This window comes from Eublepharis macularius, chromosome 3 (genome assembly GCF_028583425.1).
Source record: "Eublepharis macularius isolate TG4126 chromosome 3, MPM_Emac_v1.0, whole genome shotgun sequence".
Lineage (NCBI taxonomy): Eukaryota > Metazoa > Chordata > Lepidosauria > Squamata > Eublepharidae > Eublepharis > Eublepharis macularius.
Window position 1 is genome coordinate 141588267 of NC_072792.1, and position 13779 is coordinate 141602045.

General features: G+C 38.2%; 1 protein-coding gene across 1 annotated transcript in view; it reads left to right on the forward strand.

The window, feature by feature from the left end:
- Positions 1-12763, forward strand: part of IMPG2 (interphotoreceptor matrix proteoglycan 2) — a 117526-nt gene extending 104763 nt beyond the window's left edge. Inside the window, exons 15-20 of the mRNA XM_054973940.1 lie at positions 424-643; positions 2590-2800; positions 4442-4630; positions 5566-5764; positions 8457-8536; positions 11380-12763. Of these exons, the coding sequence (XP_054829915.1) occupies positions 424-643; positions 2590-2800; positions 4442-4630; positions 5566-5764; positions 8457-8536; positions 11380-11392 (912 nt within the window). The 3' untranslated portion in view covers positions 11393-12763. The remainder of the gene's footprint in view (positions 1-423; positions 644-2589; positions 2801-4441; positions 4631-5565; positions 5765-8456; positions 8537-11379) is intronic.
- The last annotated feature ends 1016 nt before the right edge of the window (positions 12764-13779 follow it).

The following is a 13779-nucleotide window of genomic DNA, read 5'->3' on the forward strand; positions in this document are numbered from 1 at the left end:
AGCCACTGAGCCCCCTTAAATTTTGTTTATGGGGATCAGTGGACCCAGGGAACAGAAGGGAGGAAGAGAGGAAATGGGGACAAGATGGGAAGAGGAAATTGGCTGACATCACTGCCTCATCTTCCATGACTGAAAATGTGATTCCTTCAAATGAACTATGTGGTTGGATACAGGCTCAAACCTAGGCTTTATGTGAAGTCAAATGAACATTTCTCATCAAAAGTGCAACATGTATTAATGGTCAAATGGACCTAATTTGTGATTGGTTAGTATCATATGAAAATGTAAAAGTCTAAGTACATTTGAAAGAAGGGCCAACTGAATTCATATATTGAGTTTAAACATGATTGATTGAGAATATATACATGTTGAAAAAAGACATCACTACCACAGCATTTATGTATGATTTCTTTTGTACTGTAGCTGGTCCCTTATCTGCAGTCCAATCTAACGGGCTTCCAGAATCTGGAAATCCTGAACTTCAGAAATGGCAGTATTGTGGTGAACAGCCGCATGAAGTTTGTGAGACCGGTGCCTCGCAATGTCACTAACGCTGTGTACATGATCCTGGAAGACTTTTGCAACACTGCCTACCAGACCATGAACTTGGCCATTGATAAATACTCCCTTGATGTAGAATCAGGTACTATAAGGAAAAGAGTGTTGTTGCTTGATCAGTAAGCTTGTCTAGGCTGTACCATATTAGGTTTATTCATTTGCTTTGTTTATACCCTACTTTTCTTCTCAAAGCCCAAGGCTTACCATGTTCTCCCCTCCCGCATTTTATCCTCACAACAACCCTGTGAGTTAGGTTAGGTTGTGAGTGTGTGATTGGTCCAAGGTCACCCAGGGAGCTTCCATGGCAGAGAGGGGAAGTAAACGGCTCCCAGATCCCAGTTGGATGCTCTAACCACTACACTATGCTGCAGGTGGGGGCTTATATCATCATCATCATCATCATCATCACATGTAAACAAGTAGGATGGTCAGTAAGGGAATGCCAAATGAAATGAAAAAGCCTGTGATTATTCTCCTTTTGCCTAGTTAGTGTCCATTAAAGACCTGCTTTTATCTCTCAGCATTTAGGGAGATCTTGCAAAATAGTTGAAAAACAGGGTTTATGTCTTATGATATGATGCTGGACTTATTTGGCTTATGGACTTCCATGATAAAAGTATAGACATAACTCTTAGAGAATTGAATGGAAAAAAATTCCCAACAGAAATCATATTATTTCAATTCTTACAAGTTAAGACATGATTTTAAATCTGTTCTGTGAATGAATAATGTCTTCAGGTCACAGAACTGAAAAATTACTAATAAACCAGGGCCCACTTAAAAAATTAGTAACAAAAATACACTCCTACTTTCACAACAGAATAATTGTACAAACTGGGACTTTAAAATCAGACGGGAACATGATCTGGGGATTTTTACATCAACAAGAAAATGAGAAAAATTACTTCAGGAATTTCAAATATTTCTCTTAATAGCGGTACTTTACTCCAGTCAGATTAGCCAGAATCCAGTCAGAATCTTAGGAGACACTATCATGTGTTTGAAGTATAGAAGAATAAAGAGGAACTCTTTCATTTGCCATGAGAATGCTAATTAGTTCAGTGTTATTGGAACATGATCCATAAAACAATAGTAAATATTATTGGCTATTATTTCCAACCAAGTCCAATGATCTATTGGGGAAACACCCTGTTAAAAATTAAAAAATGAAAATTTGATAAAGCATTTGTTAATTGCAGCCAGAATGACATTAGCACAATTCTGGAAATAGCAAACAATCCCAGAAAAACACAGTGGTTATAAAAGGTTAGGGCTGTTATGATAATGAATAAAATTACAGTTTAAAAATATATATGGTCCCCCAAACTCTGGTCATATGTGAAAGTTTGGTCACCCTTTATACCATATTGGAGTCTGTTGAATTTGATTTCTAGTGCTAAGGTATTAAAATGTATATAGAATAATAGTTGATAAGTGCACTTTTAAACATTAGTCTTTCTTTTTGTAATGTGATAACCATAGAAATTGAAGTTTTATAACTGAAAATGGGAATTCTTTTTCCCTTTTGTACATCAGAAACTTTTTCTATGTAACTTTTCTAAATAATAATAATAGAAAAAGGAGAGGAAAAGAAACAAAGGGACTTTTATTAGCTGCATAAGAAAGACATTAAGAACAAATTATATAAAAATAAAAATTGAAAAGTCCAGAAATGCCATTCCCGTGTAGATTATGTAATGAAGCAGACTAAATGATTGGCCACCTCATTAGTGGGCACAGTAAGATTGTACAAACTTATAACTACAATAAACTACAATAATACAGACTAAATGGGGATAATAAACCTATTTCAAAATTCATGTTTTCATATCCTGGATTGATGGGCCATAACCCATAATCAGACAATCAGCTAAAACCATGGTTTCATGTGATGTCTGAACAAAGCCTAGTGTTAGTATGCATTCTCCTGACTAGCAAATAGCCTGAGTCCCTAGCAAACAAAAGAATTGACTAAGGTTGAGTTAACTGCAATATGTTCAGTTTGCACCCTCTTTTTGACTGTATTCTCAGGAGAACAAGCTGATCCTTGCAAGTTCCAGGCATGCAATGAGTTCTCTGAATGCCTGGTGAACCAGTGGTCTGGGGAGGCCGAGTGTGTCTGTTATCCAGGCTATCTAAGCATTGATGGATTGCCTTGTATTAGCATTTGTGATCTCCAGCCTGACTTTTGTCAAAATGATGGGAAATGTGACATAATCCCAGGGCAAGGGGCAATATGTAGGTAAGTGAAAGTTTGTTTTAGCCTTTCAAATGCAGAAATCATGCATATTGTTCTCCCAAGGCTTCTTTTTTAAAAATTAAAGTACAGCTGATACCTTTGATCAAGAATGGAACAGATCACAACTGACAAGGACTAAGGGAACTGATTGTTCAAAATTTTCCTACATCACACCAACAAATAAAAAGAGGGAGACAAGAAATTTTGCCTCTCTTAAAATATTACCAATTTTAAAACTGAATTAAATGTAAAATTAACAAAACCCTGTTCAGAGACAAAGCTAAATCTGAAAAGACAATCATGACTCTTAATAAAGGTATGCTGTTCAGATTATATGGTATTTAGTTGCTATGAGTAAATTAAATAAAAATACAGCAGATGTGATTAAATATTTTAAAGCAAATTTCTAAATCTATTCTATGTATTTCAATGAGGGAAAATATCTACATTTTGTACCTTTACACCTTGACAATTAAGGCAGAAATTCTACGCACAATGAAATGAAAGTAAACTTCATTGGGTTCCATGGGACTTATTTCTGAGTAAAAATGCATTGGATTGGACTGCAAGTAAGATAAACCTAGGCTGTTCACCAAAATGTTGGAGATGTCAGAAAGCAGATCTTTGGTGAATATTCCTCAGAAACAAATGATACAAAAATTATTGAGAAAATGGCATGTAATTTGAATATAGATGAATGTTGAGAAATTGTAAGGAAATTATGTACTCTCAAGCTTGTTGCTGCCCAGTTTTGGAACCCTTAATAGTATTATGCGTGACAATTGTGTGTTTTCTAAAACGTATATACAATTTAAGATACAGAAATGAGAAGATTAATAATAGGAACATACATTATTTTTCCCCAAGATTTTGACCAGAAATAGAATAGAGGTACATCTCACATGGGCTACAGTAGAATCTTAGTGGGATTACAGAATCCTTCTTAAGTTTTATTGTTTTTAAGAATGAAATTCATACTGGTTTAATAATAGTAATTGTATGTCTGACTTTCCCCCCCTTTAAGTGTGGTGGTGATGTTACTGCTGGAATTTTCTTTGTTTATCTAATATTGTATTAATATACTTCTGTAATTGATTATTATCCTTTTTACTACCAATTGAACTGTTTTTAATTAAATATTCGTTCTTTTAAGGCTTTACTAAATTACTGTTATCTCTTGTATAATAAAACTTTTTCTATCCTTTAAGAAATTCTAAGAATGTACTAATTGAACTGCTTTTTGAAATTGTCTTCTAATTCTAATAATTCTAATAATTTTCTAGTGTTATTAATTGTATTGTAAGTAATAAATATAAAAATAAAATTAAAAAAGAAATCATATGCATTGGTCTCCCTATGTTATACTATTTTTTCCAATAATCACAACAGATCGTCAAAGTGTGAACAAACCCGTCTTCAGAGATGTCTCCCTACATTCATAGCGCCACTCACATGTTGCTTTTACACCTCTGTGCTAGCTTCCTGTGTGTCAGTTATGAATGCACAATGTCTTAGTATTTCACTCACCTGCTTTTTCTTACATCGGTGAAGATTTAACATGAGCTTATAAATGGGAGGTTGATAACAGAATGACTTTCCTTTGTTTTTCTTTATCATTGCCCTTTTGATGTGGGTGGATGACAGATGCCGTGTAGGTGAGAACTGGTGGTACAGAGGAGAGCACTGTGAAGAATATGTCTCGGAACCACTTGTTGTGGGTATTGCAATTGCTTCAGTAGCTGGCTTTCTTCTCGTAGCATCTGCTGTCATTTTCTTCCTGGCCAGGACCCTTCGAGATCAGTACTCAAAGAGTGAAATGGAGGACACGTTAGGGTAAGGATCTGTTGGAGAGTATTTAATTGTTAGCAAGATAGTTATTAAGACAAGGCAGGTGGACAGTAAAGAAGAGCATCATCATATTTTACATACAGCCACTGAGCAAAAATGGCTATTCTCAACTGATCCCCAGCTGGCTCCTAGCTAGGACTAAATGATAAAAAATCTTTAGGGAAGCTTAGTGTGTAAATAGAAATAAATAATAGCCAATTTTGACCTTGCTGAGTGTGAGAAGTCTGAGGAAGGAAAATGTTAAAGCCGTTGCCTGAGGAAGGGGCATATTAGAAAGAAGGCAACTCTTTCTAGGCATCAAGTGACTGTTCCAAAGCCCACTCAGCCCCTCATAGAGCATATAATAATAACATTAATAATAACAACATTCGGTTTATATACTGCCCTTCAGGACAACTTAATGCCCACTCAGAGTGGTTTTACAAAGTATGCTATTATTTTCCTCACAAAAAACCACCTGTAAGGTGGGTGGGGCTGAGAGGGCTCCTAGAAGCTGTGACTGACCCAAGGTCACCCAGCTGGCTTCAAGTGAAGCAGTGGGGAATCAAACTCAGTTCTACAGATTAGAGTCCCGTGCTCTTAACCATATAGGTAAGGTAGAAGGTCCCAAGTGTTGTAGTCAGCTCTATGGAAGGGATCACATAGGGTCCAGAAAGATCATCAAGGGTTGCGCTGACCCACCTTTTGGAAGCATTCCTCGACTTACCCACTCTAACACTCTTCAGTCCTAGTTTGTAGCAGCTGTCTTATTAACATCTCCAAGGAAACCTAAACTGAGGCTTTGCTGTGAGGTCAAGAATTTATCTCCCAGGTTGCTGTCTGGAGTGCCAGACTTCATTAGAGTCAATTCAATTTGGAAAATAATTTGCAAAGAGATGAATGCACTATTTGCCATTTGCACATTTCTACTTTCCTTATAGGCAAGGGGACAGCCTCTCATCCATCGAAAATGCAGTGAAATACAATCCAATGTATGAGAGTGATGCTACAGGACACAACCAGTACTGTAAGAGATATCCACAGCTTACTTCTTACAGCTCAACGAGTAATGAGACATCCACTGAGTACAGCAGTGAGGAGATCAGGCACATTTATGAAAACAGTGAGCTCACTAAAGAGGTACTTCTTTTGATTTTCACCCTGTCCTGTCTCAGGGGCTTATCCATAGTACTTTAAGCAATAATGGTGTAATCCTAAACACAGTTACACCTGAATGGGCTTAGAAGGGTGTAATTGTGTAGGAATGCACTGTATATATATGTAATATAATCTTGTAAGTATTAATTTAAAGTACTAATTTTTTTTTTATTTATGAAACTTTTATGCCACCTAAGGAGCACCCTCTTAGCATTTCTTCTCATTCCCCTTTAGCTCTTGAGTAAATCGGAGGGAGAAATTAATACCTTGCTAGAGCATCCACTATATCACTTTCAGTTTTTACCAGAAGTGATGTAAGTGTGCTTGTGCAACATCATTGCCCTTTCAGAGGGCAGCGGAGGGACAAAGGGGAAGGCATTGCACCAACAGAGCGCAAAACTGAAAGTATTGTCATTGTGTTGGTGCAACATTCTAGGATTTACAGAAAACTCTATTGTTTACCTATAGACTGGTTTAACCATAGAATTTTAAGTGAATCCTATAGCATTGCACGGACACTATGAGGTCACTTCCAGGTTTGCACTCTTCTGCATTGGTACAACACTGATGAAATTTTCCCATCCCCTAACTGTTCCCACCAGGTTTTCCGCTGGGGCTGGCAATCCTAATGCCACCTGTCCAGAGTTGTTTGAGGGGGCTCACAACAAAAACAATAAAAAACCCAATCAAGACAATAAAAACAAAGTCAATAAAATCACACAATAAAACAAGTGATTAAAAGAAGCTGAGCTAGTAGTATAAACAAATAAAAGCAAATAAATAAAAACATGCTAATAAGCCAAGCCAATTAAAAGCCAGGGCATAAAAGGACAAAAATGAAACAGAGCAGTCTAAAATGATATTATTTAAACAGTCCTCAGGCAAGGAGCAGACCATAAAAGAGCTAAAAAGGAACCCCTTTGTTAAAAGCCGATAGAGTGGTTTTAACCTAGTATCTAAAGGAAAGTAAGATACATTTTGATGTTCAATATAATGAGTTCATTTTCATTGTGAAATCCATAGTGGGATGCATCATGAAATGGGTCATGTGAAGACAGTACAGTAAGAACTACGGCTTTCATCCTATGACATGGTTCGCCTCTTGAGCGGAGGCTTTCCTCTGCTGAAGTGATTCCATACTTTACTGCTAGCACTTTGAATACTGCTAGAAGTTTGCACCGTGAAAAACATTGATCTTGTGACTTGAGATAGCTATCTTGAGATAGCTAGAAGCAGTACTGACTGCTTACTCATATTGTTGTCTGGAACAGAATGAGGCATTTTGAGACATGAGAAAGTATTTTCTGGGTGTGGTGTGGAGGGGGGATTATCCTCATCTTCTTTTGAACAAAAATGGTACTTTTTAAAAAAAGGAGCAGTTATTTTCTTAAGAAAGCAATTCCAGCCATTTGGGGATCAGGTAGTTAGTGCGGTGACATCACTATACTAACACAATGACATCAGATTTGCATGTATAATTGTGTCATGCATGCAGCCAATTGAAAGTGAGAACACTATTCCCTAGATCAACATAGCTCGAATGGGCTAATACTTTTGTGTCCAGTTAGGACAGCCTCACAAAAATGCTGAAATGAGGTGAGAATAAACTTTTACGAAAGAGATTTCCCCCATTTTGATTTAGCCATATCCAGAACTAAAAAGTAGTTATTAAGGTTTGCCAAAAGCATAGAACTCTTGGAGGCCATTTTGCAGTTTTACTGCCTTAGCAGCAGAGAGGGCAAGAGGCTGCCAGGGGCATGCTGGAATAGAAGAGTGGAACAGATAGCTGGTGTAAGCCATGGAAGATAACATAAGGATGGGGGAAGGAGGTGGAGAGTTGCCAGCTATCTCTTGTGGTGACACTACATTAACTTTCACTTTGTTTAAACCCTTCTTTTTACTGGGAGGTAGAGGGTTGCCCCATTGTTGCTGTCTCCATCCTTCTTTCTTCCGACTCCATACCACTACTATAGCTGCTGCTCTCTGCTGAGTTTCATAGAAGAAGACAGAGCATATCCTTGTCAGTGTTGAATAAAGCATGGTCAGCCATGCATATTTGATCAAGTTACATGATTTAATGAGAAATGGAATTCTGAGAGCTTGAAGAACTAATAGGGTTTCCATTTCTGGCTGGAGACTTGGGTGTGATGACTTGGGAAGGCAAAGTCTGGAGAGGGGAGGAAACTCAGCAAGGATGTGATGTCATAGAGTCCATCTCTGGAACTGCCATTTCTTTCAGTAGATTTGATCTCTTTAGTCTAGAGATCAGTTGTAATTCCAGGAGATTTCAAGGTCCCACCTGGAAGCTAGTAATCCTAGGAATCCGAGTGACTAAAGTGACCACCATCTTTGGCATCCGCACCTTTCAGAAGCTTGCCCAAGACTTGCCATCAGTCTCTAGTGATGTCTGTTCAGCAATGTCCAGCTGTCTTAACTTCAATGAGCTGGGCCCACTTGGAACTACAGAGCTGCCACAGATATCAGTGGGGCGCTATAGGCCCCACCATATGTGCAATCCAGTTGCATGCAATCCCCAGGCAATATGTTGTGGATTCCTGAATTAGTTGTTGAATTGAACTTGACAGAAAAGAGTCATTATTGAGAAGTAGTCATGGGGTGTGTGTGTCATCATATTGTGCTGCTTTAAAAATGTTTGTTTTCCATTATGTTATAGGAAATCCAAGACAGAATACGGATTCTAGAACTTTATGCCAAAGACCGGCAGTTTGCAGAATTTGTAAGACAGCATCAAATGTGAGTTAGAAGTTTTCAAAATAATCTTATAGACGGTTCCTCAACTATATTCTGTACAGCAGGGATTCATTCAAAAGAATATTACCTCACACCATACTGGAGGAGTCATTTTTAAAAAGTGGGTGAAATCCCACTGTATTTGAATTTTGGGTAGATTTTTAATATTATATATTTTAATGAAATGAAGATAATGAGAGATTATTCTTCTGTTATATTAGCAGTCCCCCTCCAAACAAATTATTTATATTCCTAGTGGTCTTGCAATGGATAAAATTGTACTTTAAATCCGTTATTTTGGGGTTAGCATTCAGCATATGAGAACATTTTGATTTCTATACATTACATGTTTTTTCTAAAAAAGTTGAATTTCAGAAAGGCATTCTAGGGAGAAGAGCAGTTAATAAAATAGATGGCAGACAGAATGTATAGGGAAGGGCAACACATGGCATCTGACACAGTAGGGGCTTTATTTCATTACAGAAATTTGCTAACCAAAAGTTTACTTAGGGAGCATAGAGAACTTGACCAATCACAATAGTGACGGGGGTGAAGCAAGTCAATGAGTTGGTAAAGCGAATTGAGCTCTAGGAGGGTCAACTCCAACCAATTCCTGAAAGGACAGTTGTTCAAGTCAGTCTGTGGCCCATGAATTTAACCCCTAGAAGGCCATCAATGACTGCTACCTTTATGGAATTAACACTTTCCTTCTGACCAAACTCCGGGTGAATCATAAATGAACATGATTAAAAGCAGTAGGATTAAAGTCACGTGTTATGGACATTTTGGTGCTCAACAGATGTGCAACATCCAGTCATTTTGTATTGAGCACAATTTCTGAATGCACGCCTGTTGTGTTTGCATGACAGCATGGCAGCATGTGCTAGTGATATGATATGAATATAAAGCACCCCTCAAAGTCAACAATTTATTAAAAATCATAACCCCTAGAAGGCCATCAATGACTGCTACCTTTATGGAATTAACACTTTCCTTCTGACCAAACTCCGGGTGAATCATAAATGAACATGATTAAAAGCAGTAGGATTAAAGTCACGTGTTATGGACATTTTAGTGCTCAACAGATGTGCAACATCCAGTCATTTTGTATTGAGCACAATTTCTGAATACACGCCTGTTGTGTTTGCATGACAGCATGGCAGCATGTGCTAGTGATATGATATGAATATAAAGCACCCCTCAAAGTCAACAATTTATTAAAAATCAGAGGCACTCTCAAGTTAAGCATGTACAGAAAAACGTTATTGTAATTGGCATTTGACGGAACTGAAATGTTAATGCAGTTCCATTTCAGACCATAACTTATTAGGAAGGCAGTTTAAGTTCTTGAGGGAGTGGTACTGAGCTCTCCAAAACTTGTATATATGAATGAAAACTCACGGCTAAGCAGAACTAGATGGGTATTGAAAAGCCATTGCGACTTTTCAGCATCTTTGTTTAAGACTAGCTAATATTCAGTAGTTTTTCCTTTAAAACAGGAGTTTGAAAGCTATCAGAAACACAAACCCTACAAGTTAGTTCTTGAATTCTGCAAATTCAACAAGGTAATGACAAAGAAACTGTAGTCATTAGTAGAGATGGGCACGAACAGCAATATGAACAAAAAAAAGCCACGAACAGCCCAATCTGCTGTTTGTGAACAAGCTGTTTGTGAGGCCCCATTCTAAACAAACAGATGGTCGTTGCAAGCCTCGTTCATTGCTGTTCGTCTTGCTGTTCGTCAAGCCAGACAGCCTGGCACCTGCAATCAACTGCCTTGGCAACTTAGGCAGGGATTGTCTGAACTCATGCTGTTGCCCTGGAAACCCCAATCTAAGCCCAATTTAGCTTGATAGGCAGGTCTTCCTTTCAAGTGTGGAGCTCCACATTTGTTACAACAAGGGAGCAAAGAGCAGGGGAGAGGGGAGCTCCCAGCTCTGACTTTGCAGACAGTGGAGAGGGAGAGACAGTTGCTGTTGGCATTTTGATAGAGAGAGTGCATTGGAGCTTGAATTTTCTTTGTGTGTGGTAGGATAGGGATCTACCCCTTCAAGTTCCAGGGCTGCTGCCAGGCTCTGGGGCCAAGCTATTATTTATTATTGGTACCTTTCCTGCTGCCTGCTCAGGTCAGGTTTCTGGGAGTGGTGTGGTAGGGATCTACCTCTTTAAGTTCCAGGGCTGCTGCCAGGTTCTGGGACCAAACTATTATTTATTATTGGTACCTTTCCTGTTGCCTGCTCAGGTCAGGTTTCTGGGAGTGGTGCAGTAGGGATCTTGACCAAACTTGGATGATGACTGGAGGAGAGCCTGCTGGCCCCCATGAACAGCCAACCATGAACATGTTCGTGAACAGGGTCATGTTCATGGTTTTCATGAGTCCCTGTTCGTGGATGGATACGAAAAACGAACACCATGTTCGTTTTTTTTCCTGTTCATGCCCATCTCTAGTCATTAGTAGAACGTAATGTCTGCTCTTGTGGATTCCAGGAAAGTGCAAATGCTGGAATCTCTTTATTGTGGTTGTTCTAGGTGTATAAAATGCAGTATTTTGACATTCTTTATAGAAATTTATCTGTACACGTTTTTAATTCTAGTATCTTTATCAAGTTTAGTAAAAAATATTCCTATTTGCCAAAACTAGTTCTCATATGTTAGGAAGAATGTTGTAGTGCAAAATCTATAATTATCTATTCTCATTGCCCTCTTAAGGGTTTGATTAATGATGAGTGACTAGTGACTGTGGTGGGATCAAGGACCACTGTGAAGTCTTACTTCCAAGTCATTGTATTGCATGTATGCTGTTTTTGACAAGAAATGAAATAATCACTTCATTTATTTCCTTTCAGGAAGTTGCTTTAAAAACAGATCCAGTTGAAAGTATCCTTCATGGGAGGTAATGGACCATGTTGCCATGAGAATGAGGTGCTGATGTGGCTGCAAAGTTTCTTATAGTCTTGTCAGTGGAGAGTATGGATCATAACTGCTCATGTGTGGATTCTCTTGATCATTAAATGGATGGATACATACGAGGAATGCTGCTTATCATTGGATAATTTTGAATGCAGCTGTACATTGTGGGAGATGTCCGGCATTTGCAAAGTCATGAAAATCAGCTTCATTTGTGTGTAACGGGCAGATTTGACTTCAATGGGACATTGACCATTGGGCAACGGAATTCTCTTGTCTTGTGAATGCTGTTTTTTTTTCCTTTCTGTTTAGGCTTCTGGGGAGGTACTATAAATAAAAAATAAGAACTTCTATCTGGTCTTCTCTGCTTTGGAGAGCTACTTGTTTGGGGTTTTTAAAGTATTAGTGGTAAGATAAATGTTGAGTTGCATGTTACAGGCTTATAGTTTTATTACTGTTTCATTCAAATGATATTTACATTTTAAAGAAAAGATTTGGTCCATAAATAAACAAATCTTAAAATGGTAGTTATCTAAGTGTTTAGCATATAAGGCCAATTTAGCTTTTCTTGCCCAGGGTAAAATTAGAAGAATATTTTATTAACAGGTTTAATGAGGAATTTAAGACAAACATGCCCTCCTTTTTAGAGTAGTTGCCACTGTTGGCTTTTGTACTTTTCATCTCATCACTTTGAGAAATTGGATCAAACCATCCATGTAGTCATGTCTTTCCATCAGAAGAATTACCAGAATGATTATGTACTACTTCTGAACATATGTCAGAGACAGACATGCTCTGAAGGCAAGAAAGGCTAAATATCCCACAACTATTTAACTTATTTATTTATTTCTAATGGGCAACAGTTTTACTTTGTCAAGAATTTGATTAAACAAATCTGTCTTTTAAAAAAGTATTTGAATTCATAAATCAATGCACTGATTTGTTTTCTTCTAATGTGTAGACTGTTTTATGTGCAGTAATGAAAGTTAGCTCTACATTTACTTATTCCACTTCATTCACATAAAGGGCAGATGACATTCTAATTCCTAGATTCTGGAACCACTGTGACACATTCTCCCCCTTCTCTTTGTGGTTGTATGAATGTTCCTAGGCATTAATGCTTGCAATGTAATCACAAAATTTTACTGTGTATGTCCAGATAGAGAACTGAGGATATACCAACAGGTGAAAGATATTTTTCAAGTGAATTCACATACAGAATGGACTTAGCATGCTAGTTTTTAATTTCTTTAATCTTCAGTAGTTGTGCAAGGAAGTTTTAGGGGGGGGGTAACCATGTTGGTCAGCAATAGAACAGCAGGATTTGAGTTCAGTGGCACCTTAGAGACCAACAAGATTTTCAGAATGTAAGCTTTCAAGAGTCAGAGCTCCCTTCTTCAGACACCTGAAGAAGGGAGCTTTGACTGCCTGAAGATATCTGAAAAAGGGAGCTCTGACTCTTGAAAGCTTACCCTCTGGAAATCTTGTCAGTCTCGAAGGGGCCATTGGACTCCAATCCTACAATGCAAGGTAGCTGATCCCTCTTCCCCAGTGATATGGTGCCATTAGGCAAAGATATGAGTGATGACCTGAGGGACGGGGACTTGTGTGTGCTGGTTCTGATCCAGTATACCTAGTTTTATTTCAGTGGCCGGCCATACTGTCAGTTCTAGCAGCCATGCTCCTTAAGTGGAAACAGTGAACATGCCGATGCACCACTGAAACCAACGTTGGAGGACTTCTTTTTCTTGAATAAATTGTTTTAACTGTGATCAATATTCAATATCTCCATATGTACAGCATACCATCCCACAGCCTTAAAAATCCTCCATGCTGTTTGCAAGATTGGGCTTTCCAAAGCTACTGTAATCTGTTGTGATTTATTTGAGTAGCAATGGCTCAATAAGTGGAGGGATTAATCCTCTGACATATGTTTTTGCAGCTGGAGCACATTCTAGAATCTGGCTCTGAAATGTATTGCAGTTTAAAGTGGCGCATGAGGAATAAGATGCATGTCTCTTCATGCTTCTTGCTTGCCTTCATACTCTACCAATAATTTGCCATTTAGGGCTTGTCTGCACTGCTGCTTTGCTGCATGTTAATCTTCAAGTGGGGTGAATTTGAAGTGCCTTTGACCTGTGGCATTTGCAGGAGGCACAGCTGGAGTATGGGTAATCTTGTTTAAAGAGGGGCCAAATTACATCACCTCAAGTTAGGGCTATGATGCAATTATTTGTATTTTTAAAAATGAGACAAAGAATGATCAAATCCCTCATATCCCAAAGCATAGCCCATTTATCCCAGCATAATCTATTGAAAGAAAATACAAGGAGAACAAT